At 43.2% G+C, this 25,263-nt stretch overlaps 1 protein-coding gene across 7 annotated transcripts in view; it reads right to left on the bottom strand.

Moving 5' to 3' along the window:
• ttll7 (tubulin tyrosine ligase-like family, member 7) overlaps window positions 1-25,263 on the bottom strand; it is a 70,107-nt gene that overhangs the window by 18,620 nt on the left and 26,224 nt on the right. For all 7 annotated transcript variants that reach the window (XM_070961824.1, XM_070961822.1, XM_070961825.1 and 4 more), the window contains exons 10-16: window positions 18,293-18,387; window positions 15,725-15,872; window positions 14,615-14,688; window positions 11,525-11,660; window positions 6,346-6,432; window positions 3,895-4,138; window positions 600-895 (exon numbers count right to left, since the gene is read on the bottom strand). In XM_070961824.1, the coding sequence (XP_070817925.1) occupies window positions 600-895; window positions 3,895-4,138; window positions 6,346-6,432; window positions 11,525-11,660; window positions 14,615-14,688; window positions 15,725-15,872; window positions 18,293-18,387 (1,080 nt within the window). The remainder of the gene's footprint in view (window positions 1-599; window positions 896-3,894; window positions 4,139-6,345; window positions 6,433-11,524; window positions 11,661-14,614; window positions 14,689-15,724; window positions 15,873-18,292; window positions 18,388-25,263) is intronic.

The following is a 25,263-nucleotide window of genomic DNA, read 5'->3' as shown; positions in this document are numbered from 1 at the left end:
AGAAAAAAAAAAGAGGAAATTCTCCTGCCATTTTGTATACATGTGTGTCAAGATACAAGCATACAACCGATGCACTCTATGGCCTTTGTATGAAGGTTTCCACTTAATTCTACTCTCAGTGTTAAAAACTGTTCTGTGCCATTTCATTTCTTCCATTGTATTCAAAGGTTACCGGGGTACCTTTTAAAGAAGGAAGGGGAATGGAGGAGGCAGGCAGAAAGCAACAGATGGCAACATAATAGAAGGTTATTGTGGTGGGCTACAGTAGGTCTATACAGTACGGAAGGAGCTGCTTTAGAGCTTCCTAGTGGCCCGGATACAACATATGCCACATGAGGAGAAAAGCAAAGGGGAAAGGTAAAAGCTACAGTGGCAGATGAGTGAATCTGTGCATTTGGTGAAATAGAATTGCAAAGTAATTCTTGATTGAAACCTAGTTGGAGTGGTGGATCAGCAGAGGATTGCCGCACTGAGCAAAACGACAGCTTCACTATTTGAAGATGAATTTATCATACTATCTCTGTGAATGACAACTAATCTGACACTCTGAATGGTAAAGAGGCAAACTACTGTGTGTGTGTGTGCGTTGAGTATCTTACTATGTGAGAGTGGATGGTCCCCAGGCTGTTGCTGTGAGGCACGCGGTGGGCGGAGCCGCTGCGACTCAGCGAGTGAGAGCGCAGCGTGGCGGAGCTCGGCCTTATGAGCGGAGTGGCCATGGGAACCGTAGGAGAAGGCCGGGTGGACAATGCCCGCACCTCACTGGGCGATGAGAGGGAGGCGATTGAGCGAGGGCAGGAGATGGAGCGCCTGATTGGACCCGAAAGAGTTGGGGAAGCGGAGGGGGCAGGACTGGTTTTGACTGACTTGACTGGAGGTTTCCAGTGTATGCGACCTGTAGAGAAACAGAAGAGAGGGAGAGGTGTGTTGGGGGAGGGGGGCACTACTCACTGTCACACTTCAATTTCTTTTCTTCCCTGATGCTGTCTCAGTGCCCCAGTCACTGTCAAGTTCCCCTCTCTGCTTTCCATCCGTTGCTGGGTGGCTTTGGAGATCAAGTGTAGCATTGAAACTCCTGTCGCTGCACCCTCTGGTCCACAGTTGCCCAGTGTGTGTATGTTATTAACAGACGCAGCATGTGTAGTCGAAACCAGCAACTAAACAGTAGTCCAGTCTGGTTTGGGAATGGATTAAAGAGCAGCTCTCTCTGTCTCAGACACACACGGAAAGTGCACGCAAATACACAGAAAAATGAAGCTGAAAACCCACACTGACACTCTCCATCACCCTTGACTCTCCTCCAGCTTGTCCACCAGCCAATGCATTAGTGTGTGCTTTCTATTCGAGCACGGTGCGTGTGTGTGTCTGACATCAAGTGTGCACACAAGTGATTATATGTGTCAGTCAGTCAGCCTGTGTGTGTGTGCGTGTGTGTGCATGTGGCTGCTGAACCTTCCGAGGGTTGACCAGTGCCAAATGAGAGCATTATGGGGCTTAGTCCGAGCAGCTCTTTGGTGGCTTGGTATGGAGTAGGGCTTGGCAGGGTTGCTGTCTCTCTCTACACACACACACATACACACACGCAGTCCAGAAGTTGGGCTTTTTCATGGGTTTGTCTCTTATTTTGTGACAAATGGAATGAGCTCATGCAAGGGCTCTCTCTATTGAGCAGTAAAACCGGCAGCCCACAATGCAGCCGGAGAATTTTTTCTTTCCAAGGTCGGCAGCTCTGAAGGGCGCCCTCTTTCTAAGTTCAGAGAGCTGAAAGTGAGTTGATGTATGTGACTTATGTGAATTTGTGGGAATGCTTTACACTTATCACTATAAAACAGGGAGTTTTTCAGCATTAAACTGAAGGTGTTTTCAAGGTAAATAATGAAAAGGGTTCCTTTCTTTCTGCGTTTCTCTTTCAATTAAACTCCTTCTTCTATTCACCTTCCACTCACTGGAACTGTACTGTTCAGGACACTTTTCCCTCCTCAAGTGCTTTTCAGTGCTTCGGCATTTGTGTGTGTGTGTCCAGCTAGTGTGTGTGTGTGAAGCTAGGACACTCCTTTACTGAGCAACTTAGCAACAAAGATCCACATCCCACAGGTCGCAGGTTATGATCATCCTATTTACACTTTAATTAAAATCCAATGATCTACTGCCATTCCGTCACATCAATTAGGGACATAAATACTGGCAGGGTGATGAACATCAGTAATGTAGCGCCTGCTGGCTCACACAATCTCAACCTGCCCCACGCTGCTGCTGGAGAGTGTGTATGTACGTGCACTGTAGGAACCGATCAAAGCGAAACTCTGAGCATTTGTATTGTATTGTAAGTGTCTGTGCTTGTGCGTGTATATGGAAATGTGTTCTGCACAACCATGAATATTTTTCCAGCTGTATAAACGTACCAGGCTGGGGTGTATGTCATGATGTCATGTGCTTGGAGCATCACAGGATCAATTACAGTTTCCTTATTGCATCATTATATACATTCACACTCATCATCTCCTGTCTGTTCTCTGTCATAGTCCATAGTCATAGTCCGGAGATGCAGATGCTAACGCTAATGCAGACAGTGTTAGGGAAGTCACTTCTCAAAATGTAATATGTTACATTTTTATTCAAAAGTACTAAGTTACTTTACAATGTTACTGTCAATGTAGAGAAATGCATTACTGATTACATTTTCACCAAAATAAGAATAAGTGTTGTACTTGGCTATATATTATGATTAAATTATGGTTTATAATATTAACACTATCGCTTCTATAGCCTTGGCATGAACTGGTCTCTATGGCAATGTCCGCTCACCTTATGATAATTTGATATTTGAAAGGAATTTTGTCGACAAGTTTTATGACATGAATTTTTCCTAACAGCTTTGTTCTCATTTGAATTTCTGCAGCTCTCTTTACCGGCTCCCTGCAGGCTCACGCTTCAGCTGTGTCTCACTGGCGTAGCTACAACCTAAAGTGCTTGCTTACGCTTCAGGTTTAAGTTTTGGGCAATGTGTGTGTAAGTGCGAGGTTGATGCCCAATGAAAAGGCACTGAAGAAATATTTTGATCTACATTTTGCAACTGGACCAATCATTATGACACATCAGATTTTGGCTAATAATTACCCTCAGAGCACATACACCTAAATTGGTGAGATTCTGTGCACTGGGTTTTCAGCTACATATTTTTGGTATTGGTGGTGCCCCCTGTTGGTTGGGCTCAAAATGCTTCAGTGATGATCGGACAAATTGTTAACAAATAATCGACAATTTCCTTCTGAGCTGTGCCCCTTGTGAAGTTTTTTGGTTGATGGAGGGCATGTTTTGCCACGATGTCGCACGTTTTTAACAGAAAAGTGTATCTCAGTCCCGCAATTCTGTACACCCATTTTGGCGTTAATACATTCAAAATCTAAAAAAAATTGTCACCTTACTGTTTCTTCGTTTATGCTAATTATCAATCATCCATTATGGCGGACTTTCATGGTCCAAGAGGCTTTTTTGTAGAGCACATTGAACTTATGAGTCCAATTTCTAGTCAGTCAGACTTTTGATGTGAGGGATTTGGACGTCTCAAAATAGAATCTTTGGGCCTTAATTCTAGCGCCACCATCTGGCCAATTGGGATCACATTTTTTGGGAGAGACTTGCAATTCAATTCCAGCTGTTGGACTGAGTTTTATTTCTCTAGCTCACTCCAGCTCACTGCAATTTGAGCCACTGTGGCAGACAAATAATAATAATAAACCAGCACAGACACATTAGGGTTCTTCCCCTTTGGGACTTGAACCCTAACAAGAAAGCAAGAAAGAAAGAGGGCAGGAAACAAGGTCCCTGTCAAACCCCAACGCTCCGGCTTCCTAATAAAGACATAAGACGCTTTTAAACATCCAGCCACTTTACCTGAGCGCTCAGCCAAGTTCTTCTCCTTGCTCTCCCCAAGGTCGTAGGAAACTTTCTTCTCCCTCTTTTCTCCGCCTCTTCCTCCTCCTCCTCCTCCTCCTCCTCCTGCTTTCCTCCTCTCCTCCTCTTCTTCGTCTGAGGAGGAGCAGGAGTTATCGGCACTGCTGCCGCTGGTGAAGTCAGCCAGATAGTCCGGTCGTTGACGTCTTGGTGTCTGACTGCATTCTGGCATGGCGGTCAAGGGCTGGCAGGGACAAACACAGAAACAGACACATACATGCTGAAGACGAACACATGCTGTAATCAAGAGCAGAATGTGCTCACATAGATGCATAGAGTAGACATATCTGTGCACAAGATGATACACATGTGCTCTTTCTTTCTTTCTTTCCTCATGGGACTGTGTTCACTTTCTAACCCTAAGCTGTCCAAAATTACCTCACTTTGGAAAAATGTCCTCTTTCCAAAGGTCTAAAACTCAAGCAGCCTCTCACAAGGACAGAAGTACAAGAATACACACATACACACACAGACACACACACACTTATACATTGAGACATTGAGATGTTGTCAGCCTCCCTCAGCCCATTACCATCTGTCACTGGGAGACCTGGTGGTGACACGGCGAGCCCACATGGCCATGCGTGTATGTTTGTCTGCAGGCTGATTATGCACAGATACATAATTACACATGCACTCCTTTATAAGCTTGGTTGTAACTATGAATAGGAACATGAGTGGCTTCATACCTTGAACAAATTGGATGAGACTAGATATGTAAAGGTTAAATTCAAAGTAAAAGTGTCTTTTCACATTGACAAATGCTGACATCAGCATGCATAAAGTCATCTGATCTATCCCTAAAACACAAACACATTTTTTTTTTAAGACAGGAGTTCATTAAGTTGAGTGTCTACTTCACATCCTGGGAGGGGACACGCTGATAGCATTAATAAAGCATTTATACATCTGTTATTCAACGGTTAGCTCGGGCAGTGCTGTCAGGCCACCCAAATTAATGGGCAGGAAGTGATCACAGGGCTTACACAGTCACCGCTGGGTAGCTGTGTGGGTGAGTGATAGAGGAGGACAGAGACAGACAGAGATTAAATACATGAGAGGAAAATAAAAGGGAAGATGGGAACATCAGATTGATGGGGATACAAATAAAGAGGATGACAAGGTGAGTCTTGAGTACGGATGCAAAAAAGGAAACAGAGAGGAGGCACTGAATAGATGGAGAGGACGGAAATGAATACATAGAGAAAAGGACACTGAACATACGAGTGGAGACAGGAACAGACAGTGAATAAACAAGAGCGAGGCAAAGAGAGCAGGCCAGACACTGAAGAAATGAGGAGAGAGAGTGCAGACAGAGGGAGGGTGATTGGGTAAAATCAAGGTAAATGGTGAGCTGAGGAGAAAGGTGAAGGAAGAGGCCAACGCCACGAGGAACAAATGTGATGAGGTGTACGTCATACTTAGAAAGGCAGGAGTCAAAAAGACAAAGGAAGACAGGAAAAGAAACAGCTAAATAAGAGTGAAAAAAGCTCTCCCTCCTTTCACCACTTCCTGCCTTCTTTGCTTTCAACCTCTCATCCTCAGCGATGACAAACCTTCGCCCTGCCTTCCCTAAAAATCCTGTCTCTAATCCTTTCGCCTCACTCCTCTTTTCTAGCTCTCGCACACTCGTTGGTTCAGTTTCACCAGATGGCTTGCGAGCACTACACCCTGAGGAGTGAATCTATCCGTCACAGCTCTTTCTTTCCCCGCGCTCTCGACGTCTCTCCCCGCGCACTCGGCAACATCGAAACTGACGGGGTCCAAATTAATTTGGACAATAGTGATTGTGTCTGAACAAGTCCTCATTCCGGCTAAGGCCCCTCTAATGCAGCGCTGAACTGCCCTGTCGAGTCCCTAACATACTCTTTGAGTGTTCCAGCCAATTTAGCCCTCGAGTGAGGGACGGATGTAGATGTGCAGGGAGAGAAAAGAGGATGGAGAGGTGAAGGGAGGGGAGTGAAGCAAGGTGATGGAGGGAGTAATGTGCTGTCGTGGGAAATCCAGGGGGTGTATAGGTGCATGTGACAGAGAGAGAGAGAAAGAAAGGGAGATGGACAGAAAGAAAGATAGCATGGAGAGAGCCAGAGAGACAGCCTGACAGCTGTCCCCTAAGGGAGTTGGGTCTTTTCTTTGGGCCTCTTTCTGATTCTTTTCTTTCTTACCTAACCCAATACCCCCCTCTTTATTTTTCTGAATCACGTCCTATGTGCTTTCTGTGGGCGTTAGCTCCAGGCATCTGCCTACCTGCCTCCCCCCTTCCTCCCTCTTTCTCTCTCTGACACTCTTCTTTGCACTTTTTCTGAGGTCCCTTGAGGCATATGGCCCTTATTCTCCCTCCTCTCTCTTGGCTTCTGCATCTCCCTAACTCTCACTCTCACTCTCACCCACCTTAGGGCCTCGTTGCCTGGAGGACTTGCCCATCAGCTTCTCATCGTCCAGTTCACATTGCTCCAGCAGATCCAAAATGTCTTCCTCCTACACACCAACCCGTAACAAAAACACGAGGCAGATGAGAATATGCCAAAGGTGCTGATTTTTGTTACATAAGGAGCATACAGTATAAAGCATCAGCAAAGACTAACAGCGGAGTTAAATCTTGATGATACACTGATAAGAAATAATTAAAATTCTTTGATGTTTCATATCTCTAATTACTTTGAAGTCAAAATGAGGTGTGAGAAAATAAGAAAAGCTTTGACTTCACAGGAGTGTGTGCCTTATCTGGGGGTTGGGGAAAAAAACGGTCCTGGCTGAACATACAGTAGCATTACTATTTGGCAGCGGTTATAGAGGCTGGATTTGGAAAAGTCAGCGTCACGGCCATCGCCAGTATGCTGGGGCCTTGGCCACTTGGCCATAGCTGAAATGCAGGCAAAGGTGATTAATGTTGCTTCATGTCTGGGACCTAAAAAGCTCCCATTTGCCGCTCAAATACAGATGAAAAGTGATTGTTTTTTAGCCATCAAGCTGCTTTCTGGGGTCTGTGAAAGGGTCACTGTGCCCCTGGTGCTCTGTGTTGGTGTGTTCATGACTATTTGTGCAGTGGCATATTTCCATGTTTGAAAGTCTTTGTTCTTCTGTCTTAAAGTATACATTCATGGGCAAAGACTATTTTTGTTGTGTGCCTTTCTTTTTTTCATACCTCACTGTATTTTCTTTCCCTACGTGCCAATGCAAGCATTTATGTTTGTGATGATGTCAGTCTGAACAGAGTTGCAATGAACTTTGACAGTTGAGTGAGTGTCTCTATCAAGACCTCACATTTTAATGTGATCAGTAAAATAAATAAAAATATGACAAGCAGAGTTATCAGGTCTTTACTGAGTGAGTTAGTTGGGTCTATCAAGTCAAAACCTGCATTTTCTATATGGATAGTTTCAGTACTTTATAATTGCAGTATTAAGTAATGTGGACTATGTGTTGAAGATGACTATGCCAGCTGTCTGCTGTGCTTGTGTCTAAGATTGCAGCTGCTAATATGTCTCAAGAGGAGCTCCAAAGATTACAAGAAACAAAGAGTGAAACAAATACCACATTGTGCGCAGCCATTCATAAATGTGGGATAAGACGCTGTAACATAGTATGCACTAAATGGATTGTTTAAGTGGTCCTGAGGAGCCCACAACCAAAATGTGACGTTTTTATGTTTATTTAACTTGATCATTAAAAACAGTAAGAAAACAGTACTTTGCCTTGCTTTGAAAAAACGTTTAGGAATTAGAAACATTTTTACTGCAATAAAAATCTGCCATTTCAATAACCTTTTACGAGGTGAAAGCTCCTCCACCCACAGTGGTTTAAAAACCACTGGAGGCCCATTACTTTGTTAAATTGCACCAAAGAAGATTACATGGATGTTTTGACATGTTTTACAGCATGGGAGAAAACCTAATTTGACACCTATATAGAAATTACAGATGAACTGAAAGCTATTTACTTTCTCTAAAGTAAAGGTGTTTAATACGCGGTGAGACTACATCAAATGATGTCGCTCCATAGACTGGAGAGAGCGATCACTGGCTGCGCTGTCACTAAAAAGTATTTCCAAACTTGCTCACTTTATGAATTTTCATACTTTACAGCCTCTGTGTGTGTTAGCCTGCATAATATGTAACTGTCTATTACAGTGCCTTGCTATCACTGATGATGTCTGTACATGTCTGCTCATATTGTCCGAACAAAGTACTTTTTTGGCACCATAGGAGGGAAGAGTGTATTCCTTTCCAGAGGTCTTCAGAGCAGGCTGTATTTTTATCCATTTTTGTTGGAAATGCAATAATTTTTTTCTATTGCTGGCAGCTTCTACCATGCCCCTCTCTGACTCCGTATTTCTTGGCTGTTTGACAGATGACCCTGTCTCGTCCATTTCTGTGGTAATGTAGTCAGAAGATGCTTTCCACTGGTTTAGGAATTTATTTCCTCCATGGTAAAAAAGAAAAAGAAAGAAAGACAAAAGAGGAAGAAAAAAAGATATATCCCTGAGCCAGCAGAAAACTGTGGGTAAACCTGAGCTCATTCCCTCAGACAAATAAAACCTCGTCAGGACCCTCATTTCTTTGTCAAAGCATGGATGGACAGTGACACCTCAGCTCCACTTCCACTTCAGACACTCATTGCTTCAGTTGCCTGTAGATGGCGCACATCTGCATTTCTAAACCATTGATGCTGTTGTTTTTGGTGGCAGCGGTTGGGCGATGATACTGGCCAGTGCTGATGCTTTGCATCAGCGGTTAGGTCTGCCTACATAACAGACCCTCAGCATTTTCTTCTCTTTTCCTCTTTAATGTCAATTACTAGAAGTGAATTTTGAGCCATCCTCCCCAACTTTTTTAACTTTTAACTTTTTTAGCTTTCTTTTAGGTGAGCAATGTTAAAAAAAAAAAAAAAAAGATCCTTACAGATTCTTAATATCCCTCTGCTTAATGTACGTTTTCAGCGCTTGCAGACTGACTGACTGTGAAGCGCTCCCAGACAACACTTGCAGTTTTTGTGCTTGTGCTGTTTTATTGGCAGAATGCTACAGGCCAGCTGAGCGTGCACCTGCTCAACAACTATTTTCTTTGTATTTTCAGTATTCATGTGAGAAAAATGGAGGAATGGGAAAACATCAGCGGAGCGGGCGGGAAAACATAGATTGCTAACAACAGAACTAACAATTTGATGCATACCTGTCAGCCTGACTGTAATGGAAGTGGGGAGAGGGATGATGCAAACCCTGTAGAAAGCAGTGTAACCCATGGCTGCCTTGTCAGTAGCACAACAATGAAGCCAGGAAGGGAGCTCTGCAGTGCATCAGCATGTTATCACTAGGACTACAACGCACATTTTATTTTCTTTGATAGTGTGACAATCCATCACATTTTTCAATTCATGGCCCTGAGGAGCCCACAGAGGCAGCAAACACTTGTGAGTATGATGTCTGTCAGACGTGACAGACAGTATGTTGATGGCACGCTGGCAAATGACCTCTGGCCCGTTGCAACAGGAAAAACCGGCCAGTGTAGATGATTGATTATGGATGCCACCAGGGTTATAGGCCAAGCACCGTGACTGGTGCACAAAATTAGAGGCTTTGGTTTATCATAAGATCATTGTTCCATTTAGATAGATGATTAAACTCATTTTTACTTTGATGTAGCAAGTGCAGCTATGTGCTGGAGTTCAGCTGCTAGACAGCTAATGTTAGCTTTCGCTGTCCAGCAAGTCTGCAAGCAGTGCTGTGTGAAAAACACAACTGCTGATACCAGGCAACAGGCAACCTGAGCAACTTAAACAGGCAACAACAGCACACAAACAAAGCCATCTGAAGTCTGTCAAGAAAATTAACTCAAATCACGACATCTTGACGATAGATACCAGAAAATGCATGTTAAGTTAAAAAAAAAAGCGAGGAAAAACATTTTAATACATTATTTGAGGTCTGTTGAATGTCATATTCAAATTCATCCATTCAACATCCTTTCTTCAATATAAATTGCCAAGATTAGTGTCTCACACTGTCCCTTTGTCCAGTTGTCACTCATGATCATGTTATTAGATAGCAAACTCTAGAGCGTCCTTTGTTCTTATTATCTCTCTCCCTTTTTCTTTGAGCAAGAGCCAGATCTCTGTGTGTTGACTAAATTAAACTTACCTCGGCCTGGTGTCTCGACTCTGCCTGATCTTTGATTGACATCTCTATAAAAACTCTCTTCAGAGATTCCACTCTTGAAAGGACACACAATAACTTTCTGAAAAATAAACTGCAAAGGGCCAGAGGCTGTTGAGGTAGGTTTGTTTCTACAAAAGCTGCAATAGTTGCATATGACGTCTCCTCCCAGTGCTTTGATATGAATTTGTAATGTCAATACTACTGTCAAAAATATCCATATTCTGTATTGACTGTTGCTATTCAGTTGCCAAATGCAGTTAAGTTTTTTTTGTTTCCTCTGCATCTTTCTTATTCATCAATGTGTCTTCCTTCCATGTGTTTTAATATCCCACAATGCCTTCCTCCGTGTCTTTTTGTTTCATTGATTTGTTCTCTCTGAATACATAACCAGTCTTGAACAGTAAATTGCCTCTTTCTGATCTGTATTTTTTTGTACTCGACTCAACTCATCCAAATTCATAGTGTGTTCATAATAGAAGTCTGTCAAAAAAGCACTTAACAAAAAACAAAAGTGACAAAACAACTATCTCTATCAGCGTCTCACCATCTTTTTACTTTCTGACTATTTCTCTCATCCTTCCATTTCACCATTTACCTAAATACTTCACATTCCTCTCTGTTCTCCGCTTCCGCTCCTGTAAAGTTGTGTAGTATGGAAATCAACTTCTCTCCTTTGCGAAGTCTCTTCACACCCTTACCTTCAAAGTTTAGCAGAAGCCACATTCTTCCTGATACCAGAGAGGCTTTGGCATTTGTATGCATACAATGACTTCTACCCCTGTGCAAACATGCACACATCTCAGCACAGCCTATGAATGTGTGCATCCATTCACAGGTATATGTTCAAATATGTGTCCCTGAATCTTTGTCATAAAATAAATAATGAACCTGTCTGCATGTTAAATAATTAGGCAGCAACTGTAATCAACATTGCAGCCTCTTCACAACTAACTTTGACAGAAAGAAAAAAAGGACAGACACAAAAGGTAGAGAAAGAGGACAAGGGAAACTGAAGGGTGTCTGACTGTAAAGAAACAAACATGACATTGTTGTGTGGGATTTGATTTGCTTTTAAAAGCTCATGTATACGCCACAATAAATATTTGTGGAGAGACAGAATGAATGGCAGTGAGAAAGCGAGGCAGATAGAGGAGTAGAAGGGCATTCTGTCAGACTTTATAACAAATATGAAGGACTGCGGCACACTTTCCGCATTATTTGTGTGTCCTTTTCTCTCTCTGTGGGCAGAATCTTAATAGAAATGCATGTGTGTTTCTTTTCTTTGGCATGTGCTTGTCCACAAGTGTCTGCATATTGTGTGTATATATTTGTGTGGCGGTCTCTGCCGGTTTCTATGATGCGTGTGTGTGTGTGTGTGCGTGCGCGTGCGTGACAGTCTGCCACTGACGTACGTGCCTTCATTCGTTTCAGAGGATTATTCATTTCCTTTTGAAGTGAGGCAGCTCGCCCAGCGAGGAAGGTCTGAAAGGCGGCCGAGAGCAGGCTTTCATACTTCTCCAACAGCAGCTTGTCGTCTGGGGGGTAAATACGTCTGTAGGCCGCAGAGACACAGAGAGAAAGGCAAGGCAAGTGAGGGAGGAGTGGAGAAAGAGGGAGAAAGAAAAAAATGACAGGGAGAGGGTCATCAAGACAGGGAGACAGAGGATGAGAAAGGAAAAGGGAAGAAATTATGAAAAAGAGAAAACAGTTGGAGTAAAGGAGGGGTGGGAGTGATGAGGTGGAGAAAAAGAAGAGGAGGATTGGGGTTCAGCAAAGAGGGATATGAGGTGAGAGGAGGAGTGGTGGCAGAATTGGAAGCGAGGGAGCAGTGATGGATAAAAGGCAGAGGAAAAGAAGGGTAAGAAACAAGTGAAGAAGGAGGGTTGGCAAAGAGATGAGAGAAAGATGAAGAAGGAATAAAAAGATGAAGAGAGGGACAGTTTGATGAAAGACAAGGGAGGAGTGGATGGAGTGAGGCACGGAGAGGTCGAGGCACAGCAGGTGAGCGCAGGAGGAGAAACACACAGAAGGACAGAATTATAAGTATTTCAATGAGAGGTGTGAAATGATGGAGACAAAAGAAAGGTAAGTGGTAGGACCGAGGGAGAGGAATCAAGGAGGGAGCAAAGAGAAAAGACCGTTTTAATGGAGACCTTGAGTGAAGAAACTACACAAACTTCAGTCTTTTGTTATGGCGTAATGCATTAATTCACAACTGCTTCCCACACAAACACTGAGATGTGCATGTTTGTCGCAGTCTTTGCTAATGTGCCGCACAGATCTGCTTAGTTTTAACAGTGCTGAGTGTTTATCTTTGGCCTGAGGGGATTAGGAAAATGTATAAACGTCTGCCTGTTTATCCTCATAATACATCTCCAAACTCCCCCCAAGTCATCGCTTTAGCCATCGAATCAAAACAATGGCAGAGTTTTAATCAAAATAAGCATTGGCCCGTGTGCAGTGTAAAAGCAGGGAAATAGTTATGCGTCCACACAGACATATTTAGAGCCAGACTCCTCCAGAGTTGGCCTTTTGAATCAACAGGGAGATCAACTTAAGGGAGCACAGACCTCCTTTTTAAAAACACAAAGTTGGATGTTAATGTCGATGCAGTGGGAAATTTTCTGCCTAATGAACAACATTACAGGCAATTTTTTGTAAATATTGGTTTCAAAACTTAACTAAAAAGCCATTCACACATACCAGAATCTGAACTGTAGATTTTAGTGCCGGTACAATGTCAAGTAAAGTTTAACATTGCACAGTTTCACCATTAAAAGTTTTACTGCACCCATCTGTCACTTAACTATTTTATGTAGCGATGCTGTTCCGAGTACATGATTTCCATATTGTTGAGAAGTTGACCCAATTTGATGCATTACTTTAGTTACTGCAGTTCAAATCAAGCAACTACTGAACGCTGAGAGACCCGGGATGAACCAGTCACATTCTTTCATTCCCTTTGCTCTATTTTCTATGACATTTTGTAACTGCCATACTTTTTAATCACCTTCAAAGTACTGTACATGGATCAGATTCCTTTTCTTCTCTTGAGAGACACTCTGAGAATGTGGAAAACGTCTCTTCATAGCACCCACATGAACTGAACCGAAATGTTTAATATATAATATATGAAAAGAGCCGGCCCTCAAAGAGCAACATAAATCACTTGACTGAAAAACATAAGGTCAACACTTGAATAGTGGGTGTTAACTGCTCCCTCCTTTTGGCACTCTCCATCTCTCAACATATAGACATTTTATTTGAGGGTGACCCTATAATAGTTTTTAAAAATGGGCTTATTTTCCTCCCACATGTTCCCAGTTGGGAAACTAATATTCATATTCAATTTACACCAGTTTAAAAAAATCTCTTTGTTTTTATCAACAGTGTCTTTCTAGCCTCCTGATTCCAACTGCTTAAATGATGTTAAATGAACATCAACAGCAGCATCAACCAGCTGGGTTTCCCTCTGATACCACAGAGTCCTGGCTAGTCTGTACCTGATGCAAGTTTCATCTGATAGCCAAATGTAAGTAAGTTCATTACCCGAACTCATCTAATGAGAAGCAGTGTGTTAATCAGACTCCAGTGCTGCGCCGGGACACCATTTGAATGCTAAGAGGTCTTTATTAGGGGTGCTCCAGACAGACCTCAGCCTGTCTGATTGACTGTCTGGCTGCGTGTCGGAAAAGAGGAAGAAGGTGACAGCACTTCATGCAGGCTGCGATCGGCATTCTGACTAGCCATTCAGTCAAGTGATGAGTCAAGAAGTCACTTACACTTGGGGAGACAGCAAGAAGGGCAAGTGTGTGTGTGATCCACATACACACACACACACGTATTTCTGGTGTGTGTGTGTGTGTGTGTGTATGCCTGTCTGTGTGTGCGAACAAGCTGTGCAAGGGAGAGAAAGAAAATCAAGACCTGGAAATGCGCGTGTATGTGTACACGCAGGATAAACAGACAGAGGGGGGGTGGGGGGGGTGAAGGAGCATTAACAATTTGCAAGGGATAAGCGACAAATCAGAATGTGGTGTTGCTGAGTCATGCTCTAAGGTTGGATCTGCGCCGTCTGTGAGGTGACTAATAAAAATTGGCACGCTCGATGTCTTCTGAAGTCCCGGCTGGAGTTATAGGAGAAGAGAGTAGAGGTGTGGGGGGAAAGATGAGATGCAGAATGGCTCGCAGTAGGTAGGCCAAGCACAGATGCTAATTTGAATTTCTGAAATGCAGAAAAGGTAACGCTGTGCATAGAGGACTAACTATTTGAACCTTGTCATTACACACTACCTCTGATTTATTTTCTATTTTACATATTCTCTCAGTCTTAGTACTTCCGTCTCCCGCTCTGAAAACAACATAATGCAGCAGCATTATTTATTCTCCTGAGAGCTTGGCGCTCTGCAGATGACCCCATAAATGTAAGCAAAGCTGGCACTGGTATAGTGGGTGGAGTTCCTGAAGGGAGAGCCCCCTCTCCCTGGCTGTTTGCCTCTTCCTTACCTGTAGTTCCCCAGATGTTGCTTTTCATGCTCCTCCCTGGAGATCTGCTTGCGGACCTGTGCCAGTCGCTCTTTCTAGAAATGGGAGAAAACCAGAGAAAAAAGGATTAAATCTTCTAGGAGAAGTCAGCCCCCCCCCCCCCCCCCCCCCAGAATAAAGAATAAAGCAGTCTCACCCAACAATGACTCCAATCACTTGGAGGCATTCTTCCATCTACTGTCTTATTAATACATTACAAAGGCATAATTGTGGAGCTCAGTTGGCCAATTTGGCATAAAGCAGAAAAGCAGAGAGGAGGAGTTCACTCCACTACAGACACTGTGGTACCATCGAGCTCTGAGCGATCTGTGCCTTCAATAGACCTGAATGTGGTCTCGCACTTCAGCCATAACAGCACTTAAAGATGAGGTAGTGCCCTTTTTAAAATAGTGCCTCTGCGCCATCTTTCCTTATTCCCGCTGATTACTGCCATGGCTGATCAAAAGGCTAATCAAAGAGGGAGGGAGGTGTGAAGTACTAGTCGCTGCCACTTTTCCCCATATAGATGAGAAAAGCCCCCCTGACACATTCATTTCAAAGAGAAATAATTAAATTGTATGCTTGTCTCAGAAAACTTCTTCTCTTTTGACATGGAGTCAGAAGTTAGTGAAACTGAGTTCATGTTTCAATCTTGTGGAAACATTGCTGTCATTGATTGTTTATTACAATGCGCATGTCCTATAAAATCAGAATATATATATAAGCACCTGTGCAAGGTGGTGTGCTCTATATGTATATTTGTATATACATTTATGTGTACATACATACAGCCATTGTTTCAGTCCTCAAGCTTGTTTTTGAAAGTCTGGGTGGGGAAATGAATGAGTTTCACTCTTAACTCCCTTGACCACAGTCAAGGCGCACCACCTTGCACAGGTGCTTAGCATCCCAGATGCTCTGCTGCAGTTGGTCAGTTGCCAGCAGAGAGAATTGTGGTTTTACTAGGCAGACTCCAGGTGGGAATATGTGCAAGTGTATAAATGCGAAACAGCCTTGCTCAGCAAATCTTTTTGAAGTGAATAATGAGGTTTAAACCAAATGCAATAGTTTAATAATTTGTGTGTCCCTTACCAGCTCTTCTCTCCTTCTCTCCAGTGTGTGACGTTGTTTCTCCCAGTCCGAGGAAGCAGCCGAGAGTTTCTTCATGGAGCCGTGTCCATAGAGCCGTCTCTGAGCCTCTGCTTTTTGCTGTGCCAGGTTGCGTTTCTTATCACTGGCTCTGGATCCACACAAAACAAGTACAGAGTTGAGAGAATTCATGTTTTCAAATATAAGCGTTGCATCATTCAAGTGCATCATCTAGGAACACAAATTAGAGATGTGCCGATACATCGGATAACGGTCCAATACTGACTCAAATAGCTGGATCGGGCATCTGTGACAATACACTGATTTGTCAGATACCATTATTTTAATAAATAACAATTCAGTGCATTTACTTCTATGTATTTATTTATTACATTTTGTTTAACAGAGTTAGGAAAGCAATGTTTAAGTCAAGCCTGATGTTGCTTGACATATAAAAAAAATAATCCTCGTTTATTCCACATAGTGAAGCATTATGAATCAAACACCGGTATCGGCTCAGTACTCAGTATGAGCCAGTACCCAAATCCCAGGTGTCGGTATTGGCACTGAAAAAGTCTGATCAACACATCCTTAACACAAATGTTACAGTACATTTTCAGTGTTTTTCCACTGAAGCTCTGGCTGTTTTTTCAATAGGCTTTGCATGTCCGATTAGGTTTCTGTCACAGGTTTAGCTGCTTTTGAGAAACAAATACACTATGAATGAAATCCCATTGGCTTAACACGCTAAAGTGCTCTTTCCCTTTGTCTTTTCTTTTATGGGATCATGTACTGTAATGGTTCTTTCAGAATACACAAGACTTGCTCTATTTTATCTCCATACACTTCACTAAGAACAGATGTTATCAGCAGAAAGAGGGTTTCTTGAATGCTTTAAGCTATGATGAAGTTTGACAGCATGCAAGTCTCATCCCTAACTGGTGGACTGACCTGAATTTGCCTTTTGATCACATCAGCATGGTAGTTGAAGAAACAAAAAGGAAAATCCCTCACAAAACATTCAACAGTACGGACATAAAAGATGGAGCTGAGGCACAAGCAAACCCAACAAACCCAGGATGAACAGGACCAGACAGCTAATTCTGAACAAGTGGGCCATTGCGGTCAGGAGAGAGGGCAATTCATTTTAGTCAATTGCTGGCCCTTTAAATTGGATATTGAGTGCTGTTGGGGGGCTGAGGTTTATCAATGTCCATGCCTGGCCAGGCCTGAATTGATCCCACGTTGATACAGTTGGTGTTGTGAGCAGAGTTGAGAGCTGACCTTACCTCTGCAGACCACCAGCCCCTCCCTTTTGGGAAGCAAAGCCATTACTATATAAGGAAAAAGTGAGCGAGGTAGAACAAAGCCCTCATTCACTCCAGCATGAACATAAGCAGTTTGTCCAGTGGAAAGAGCTCCCCGCCGCTTTTCGAGGCCTCCTACGATTTATTTGTCATGAAATAATCAAATCTCCCCTTTTAATCTGTGGGAACACAGCAAACAACAGCCATGAAACAAATCATTTTGATAAGAGATTTGTTTGTGCCGACTCAAGCTGGGCGGGAGGATGGAGTGAGTTTTCATTTGGGATGGCTGCACCACGCTCCACACTTGGCCAAACTAGATCTATGGTGCTGCATGTAATTGATCCATTGTGTGTGTGTGTGTGTGTGTGTGTGTGTGTGTGTGTGTCTGTGACTAGTTGACTTGAGACTATATTTAGAGCAGCAAGAGGAGTACAAGCACAGAGAGAGAAGGCGAAAAAGAGAGCAGAGATCCAGAGGTCTGGTGTATGATGATCAATCAGTGGACAGACTCACAGTTGCTGGGGGACAGAAAAGCATGCCAGCAAACAAACACACATGCCACATATGCACAAAAAATATATTACACAACAAGAATGACAGTATGCATACCTAAACGGGCAAACAAATACACCCGTAAAGGCAAAGTAAAAGAACAACACAGGAAGCTTGTGTAAATAAATGTAAATAAGCAATGAAGGGTAAACAGGGTAGACTCTGAAATACAGATAGCATAACTGTTATGCTGCTTCTAACACACAAACACACACGCACACACAGCGTCTCTGATTGATAGGTGCACAAAGCGCACAACAGAAGCGTAGCTTTGCACCTTGGCCATTATCTGTCTTTGCATCCACCAAGCAGCACCAACAAATTTACAAGTACAGCATTTTTGTTTTCGTCCACAGCTCAAACCTCCTGTTGGTTTCAGACTAATGTCCCTACTGTGTCATCAGTCTGAAAACAAAACACAATGAAGGCCAAATTGTGCCGTGAATCATAGTTATTCCAAAGTTTTCAAGGTTGACAAATAAATAAAACAAAGAATCGATCCTTAAAAATCTTTAAACCCTCAGAAAAATAAATAAACAATAAAAAAAATGAGTGACATGAGCTTTGCCCGTCTGTGCACGTGAAACTAACTGTAATGGGCCCGTAGATGCAATTAATGTGTGTCTGTCTGCAAGCACGAACATGTGTGTGTGTGTGTGTGTGTGTGTGTGTGTGTGTGTGTATGTATGACCGTGGCGGAGAACAGTACCGAATGTTGAGGAGTTTGAGCGCATTGAGCAGCACCCCTTTCTTCACGTCGTAATCAATCTTCTGATCAGTCCCGAAGCTCGGAGCTCGATTGATCTGTCAGAGAGGAGAGAAACATTCAAAGAATATTCTGCGGGCTTTTTTTTTTCTACTTCATCTCATTTTTTCTTTCTTCTCAATTCAGCAGACAGAAATGCTATGCAATTACAGGAGTAGATTTAGGGCATCTTTGGAAAAAAGAGATCTGTTCCCACAAGAAAGAGAAGAAAGAAGAGAGAGAAGAGGGGAGAAAGAGATGGGAAGGGAGGGTTTTTTTCTCTTTCAAGGACACTTTGGAACTCTTATCCTTTGCCTGGGCATAAATCCTGTCTGACACTGATGTGTGTATGTTTGTGCATGAAGAAGAGGTGCCTATGTGTGTATGAGTGCGCGCATTCAAACAGATTGTGTAGGTTAAACTGTCACCAGATTAGTGGCCCTGCCCTTTTGAGCCAACCACAGCAAGCAGTCCATGAGTCTGTAACCTCAGTATGCCAGACACTGCAACATCGCCCCATACTGCTGCCACCAATAATCTCTTTGTGAGCATCAGCGAATCACCACCGCTTAGCTCGGTGCCGTAATACACAATCAGAGAGCGCTCGGAGAGTCGACTGAGTGAGAACAGAATAAGCCACCTGTGATTTGAGGTACAAAAGCCAGTATCACCCAGGGAAAAATTCAAGAGCAGCTTACCTTTCTTAACAGGACAATTTCCAGCACCAGAGCAAGGTATTCAGATATCAGTTATTATACCTGACACAACAAATCAATTCTTCCCCTTTACTCTTTGTTATGTTCCCTCTGTCACTCTCCCAAGGTGAGTAAGATTGTTTGAAGCAACAAAAGGTCCAGCAAATAGAGAGAAGTGCAGAGGGAGGGTGAATGAACCTGCAAACCGTGACTGGAGTGGCATCTTCCTATGAGGTGACTTCAAATGACAATGCAACAGATGCCCAGCGAAAGGCTGGCTCCGGCTGATAAACCTTGATTATTGAGATAAGTCAGGTCTCCTCCTGATGTAGTTCAAATGCTCAAACACCCTGTTTTCTTTTTGATGTGGGAACAATGGTATGCCTGGCACCTTTTGGTATCATTAGATTTTTAATAGCTTTAATAAAGGTGGATTTGTTGAATGAGATTGAACGAGTACATGTGCGAATGGTGAATGAACTTCTTCAACACAAAGGGATGTCTGACTTTAACAGGTGTACTCTGAATAACTGGAGAGAACCTCACTCACTGGCCAGATACAATTAGGAAAACTAGAATCCCTGTAGGGACCTGTGTAGTGCAGTAACGCAGTTTTGAGGAACTAGAGAAGTTTTTTTTTTTAACTTCTCCCTTTAAAGTTTTCATTATTAATGATTTAAGCATGTGTGTTATTACTGCTGCCATACTATAACCCAGCATAGCTGCATCTGTCGGTGAAAATCAGTGTTTATCAAATCAGTCAAATGAAAGTCACTGCTTCTAGTTAGCTGGAAATTCATCCCTTCCAGTTGTCTTAATCTGCAGTCAGAGTGAGTATTTGCATCAGAAACATTATTCGTCCTGTTCCTATCTTCCTTTAGAAAAAAGCAGTTGGATACAGTTGAACTCATCAAAGCAGCACAACAGCCAATCACAAACTGTGATTTCAGTAACGGAGCCGAACACAGGCCAATCGAGCACTTTAGGGCGCATTATCGTTCCATTCTATCCACCAATCAGGAACTTGGGTGAAGAATAGTGAAAGAGGCCAATGAGAAAACAGATTGTGTGCAACATCAGGCCATTTGCAACCATAAAGATTTTTGGCTGAAAATGAGCAAAAGCTCCTTTACAGAGATGTGTGAAGTGTCTCAAAGGTTGTGGGGGTAGCACTCACACACTCCATCCCTCTTTCTCCTCCCTTCTTCTGAACTAGCCATTACTAATCCAGACACAAAGGTGCTCACTGCCGTGTTTAAGATTTGGGACTAGTGCTGCAAGATAATATTTACATCACAACCAGGCTCCAAGGAACAGAGAGAGCCAGAGTGGTGACTGCATTGCTAGCCGTGGGGCAGGTAGGCCAAAAGAAGAGCGCTAACTTCTGAAAGATAGTCCATTTAGATCAAGAGCCAGCTGTAAAAAAAAAAAAAAAAAAAAAAATCCAGGCAGGCTTCAGTGAATCAATAAAGCTGTCCCCTACATTAACGGCTCCTCCCAACTTGTCCTTCAGGAAGACACCTAAACCCATGGAAGCATATGAATACAGTTGTACAAGGAAGCCTCCATGTAGCTGTGTGAATAGGAGCACATGAGGATCATAAAACTTAGGTCGAGCTGTAGCTGTCTTTGTTAACCATCTCTGAGCCTGTTGGGCCATCACTGCCCGAGTCTCTTCGACTACTCCAGGGGATAGATCCACAAATACCACAAGTGAGCCACTAAATCCACTCCAACATGGTGTGGATGTGTATGGGCGTGCCTTCGTCAGTGTGTGCACGCGCACCCACATGCGCTTTTTTCTACTCAGCAACCATTTATCAGAGGGAGGGGGGTGGGTAGGTGATGAATGTCCCCCAGCGCAAAAAGAAGGAAAAAAGGAACAGAGACCCGATCCAACTCTTTCACTCAATAGAATGAAGTCTACAATACATCCCTCTGTGCGCTGAGAGGGACAGAGCTCCACTTCAACCTACAGTACCTTACCTAAGGAAAAAAACTCTACAAAAGAAAAAGAGGCCAGGGGTCTGTTTTCATTTAGAGCTCTCCCCGATATGACAGCCACAATGAAAAGAGTATGGCTTTAGAGCGCTGTAGCCTATAGGTAACAGCCAGACTGGCAGTGATCCTGGCGACGGTTGTCTCGTTACTTGTCTTCATTTCTTAGTTTGATTTGTGGTGTCAAGCTGTCACAGAGGAGACTGGCATCGCGGCACTTGCTGTCTCTCTTTGCTCTCCCTCAATCTTTCTTCTCTCTCCTTCTACTCCCTGCCTGTCGCACGCTTCTTCTGGTTAGTTTCCCTTCCCGCTCTGTTTCTCGCTGTCTCTCGCCCCGTTTTCTGTTTGGTCACTCATTCATCCCCTCCGCTCGCTAGCCCTCGCTCTCTGGTCGTTACCTCTCCTCTTCGGTTCTTCTGTTCTCCTTTTCCTCCCTGGCAGAGGAAGTTGGACCAGTCTGGTCCTAATGAACCCCTGCAGGCTCCCAAAACCCCCACTCTGATTTCCTTAAGTGACTCTGGCAGGGTCTTAAAGGAGCCCTCGGTTTCTCCAAGAAGCATTCAATAAAAATGTCAGATGAAAAGATTAGAAGCTCCTTCCTACTCATGCTTTGATTCGGTTCAGCATCGCATCAATGCAGCCAAATATCACTCGTTCAAACGGCCGAATGAGCACTCAGGAAAAAGAACATATCTGTAATTTTTCACAGGACAGGTTTATCTTCATCTGATCATCTAATTAAAAATACAAAGATCAGAGGGTGAGAAAAACCCTTGACATGCTCCATACAGGACATGCAACTCTATCTGCTTGTGACTGAGACAAATAAGTAACCTGCCAGTGTTTAGGGGGGCAGCTGTGAAACAAAACTTATGGTGGGGGAATTTTGCTTTTTTTTTTTTTTTTCCCAGCTATCCATTTGGTTTGAATTGTCTGTGAACTGCAAGCCTGTCTACTGATCTTTATTGCAGGTCTTAAAGCAGAAGTACAAACAGAGAGGTAGAAGTGCAACCAGTAAATTGTACATGCTTTATTTTATTTTATACAAGTGATAATTTTTCAAAGGGGAAATTTTCTTTACCCTCTGATTTGGACGCAGGGTCACTCTCATAATGGTGGCCTCCCGGGAAGGGCATTGTACAAGTAATGGCCGTACAGCAAAATCAAACCCTAACAGTAACACTATTATTAACTCAGCCATAGGCCATTCTTAACACCTAGAGACACTAAACTCAATCTCAGATTCCAACTGCGTCTAACAATTCTTTATTATCATTTCAATTATGAATAAACCTAATAAAAAAATTCCTTACAATGATTATATGACCCACTCATTGTTTAAAAATGTCGCGGACATCACAGTGTGTGCCTGTGGCCTCTGCTATGTCACACCGATTCTAATAACATAGCAACAGCAGTGGATCAGCAACAATCAGCTGCTTTCTTTCTACAACAAATTGCTTCCCCCTATTGACATCTATTCCGTGTCTGGAATATTCGTAACAAGTGCAAGGGCTGCTCGTGATTAATCAGTTCGCAGAAACGACCCCCTCTTATTCCTGACAGAGTGTAAACAACTACTGCTTTGACAAGCCCCGCACACTCGAGGGTATCAGCACAGTTCAACCGCTGTCAGAATGGGGTGTTTGTTGCTGCACAATGGTGGAATAAGAAAGGGAGGCAGAGAGGGAGAGCATGAGTAGCAGAGCGACAGAGAGACAGACAGCTGGCCGCCATGTTAAGTCGCTCTCTTGTTTCAGCCGTCTTATCAATCACTGTTTTGTTCTGTTTGTGGCGTTTTTAGTGGTCCTGTCGGAGACAGGGAAACTCTAGCTCGGCATGCTGAGCTGCTGGTAAAGGTCCTGGGAGTGAGCGGGCCAACGCTTAGCTTAGCCACCAGTCAGCCTGACCTGCCTGACTGGCTGGCTGGCAGGGTGCACAGAGTGTTGCCTTTTTTCTTTGTTTTTTTTTTTTAAGACACACAGATACAATCAGACACAGCCACAAAAAAGAAAAGGTGCACAAAAAAGAAAGAGTAGACGTATTTGCGAAACAAGCACACCAAAGTCTGACCAAAATACTTACAAATATACAAGAATATGTTAACAAAACACACCTTAAGTCATAAATATGCAAGAATATGTCTTACTTTACAGTCTCTAGCACAATCAGCCACATTTACTATAGTTACATATGACACTCATAAACATGCAATATATATCATCCCTCTCAATCACAGCCATGCACATAAAACCAGACACACTCCACACGCACGCACACACACACAGACAGACATACACACACACGCACACACACAGTCACTGGTGCTGTCATACATGCCTGATGATAAATGACTAAATGTTGGGGTGTGTTTTCAACTGCCCCACATATGAGGCCTGCATGCTCCTAATTTGATACTTATTCCATGAAATAGTCATGTTGGGGGAAAATGGATGTGGATAGAGACAGACAGTCCCATACATCATTCTAATTATTCTTTAATAAACCTCTTATAAGCCAAAGAGTGGCTCGTAGGTAACTACTGCCACCTAGGGTTCACATGGAGAATGACACCACCTCAGAGCTCAGGCCGATATCCAGGTACATTTAAATAAGAATGAATCCTACTAAGTGCCAAAGATTAATCAAAGGCAAAAGGAGAATGAAAGGTGGAAGAGTGCAAGACAGACTCAGAGATAATTGACTATATCAGACCGTATGTATTCTCCTCTATCGTTTTTCACTCTAGAAAATTCAATCATGAAGGGATGAAAATTATTTGGAGAGCACAGGTAGCAAGTAAATTCCTCCTTAATCACCCTGAATACACAATAATTTTCGCCCTGGCTGTTGTAGGGGTTAGAAAACACTTCTCAAATTTCATGAGGAAATATCTGAAAGGCAGGCTAACCTCTAAATCCTTCTTCTAAAACTCTTTGAAAAACAGCTACGCTTTAAATGGCTACTCTTTAGGCATTTATGGAGAGCTATAAGAGTATACAATATTCATCTCATTCTGCACAGATGAAACAGAATTTCAACTGAAAGCTTATTTTATTTACTCCACCCAGGAAATTAACAGTATTTTCATTCATTTGCAGTGTGTGTTTGTCTGTGTTGCAGATGTGGGAGGGAAAAAATAATCCATGTGTTTGTTAGAGTATGTGTGTATCGTGGCATCTGTTTACACTTGCCAGCACAGTGTACTCCCAACAGACATTGCCCCAACATAAACACACACATACACACATACACTTGGACTCAAAAGAAAAGGAAGTCTGGATTATGTTCGCTCTGAGGGATGGACAGGCAAACCAAACTCATCTTGAAACAATCGGGGAGAGAGCACAGAAAGAGAGGAAAGTTGCAGGAAGGGGTGAAGGGAGAGAGGAGAGGGGTGAAGAATCACCGCCCTTAGGGGAGCAGTCCAGCTGCAGTCTGTTGGTCTGTTGTCGTAATGCCTGTTCACGCACACACACACACGCACATACACACCGAGACACAAACAAACTCGTGCCACGGTTGACCTAACCATGCCCGCCTCATTAGCTGCCAATCACTCTGCACAACCCGTCCAGGAGGGGAAGAAAGAGGGAAAGAGACGGATGAGGAGACGGTAGTTAGGTTGCAGCCATCAATAATCACGCTGCCTAAGCTCCTGTATGTGATGGCATCTTTATACTGTTACACATAAAACACCATGAAAGTTGGCAAACAAGATTTCCTGCGCCTCTCTTTATTCTGTTGTTTTACTTGAATTGGTCTGTTTTTGTGTTTTGAGCCGAATTCCTCCCTGCCTCTCCGACTGGCTAAAAAGACAGGCTGTGGGCTGGAGTCGGTTTGGTAGGCAGATCAGAATGGCCAACCACACACACACACACACACACACATACACACACACTACAGAGGACTGTTCCCAGAGGCACAAAGACCACACATCCAGATACTCGCACACATAGGGGAGTACACACATTCACAAGACACACAGAAATACCCTCAGCTGCATGCAGTGGCTTTCATAATGCATATGTGTTGATAGTACAAGCAAACACACATACAGTACCTACAGTACCCGTTCAAACACCACACACACTGACACAACACAAATCAAATTCAGATTCTCTCTCTCACACACTCACACACACACTAACTAACAGTCATTTACACACATACATGCACACTCTCACACGCTGACTGTGGCCCTAACAAGCAGGCCAACCAGCCTTTGAGCTGCCTGGAGCC

The sequence above is a fragment of the Chaetodon trifascialis genome, chromosome 4 (genome assembly GCF_039877785.1).
Source record: "Chaetodon trifascialis isolate fChaTrf1 chromosome 4, fChaTrf1.hap1, whole genome shotgun sequence".
NCBI classification, from domain to species: Eukaryota; Metazoa; Chordata; class Actinopteri; order Chaetodontiformes; family Chaetodontidae; genus Chaetodon; species Chaetodon trifascialis.
This window is presented reverse-complemented; position numbering and strand designations above follow the sequence as displayed.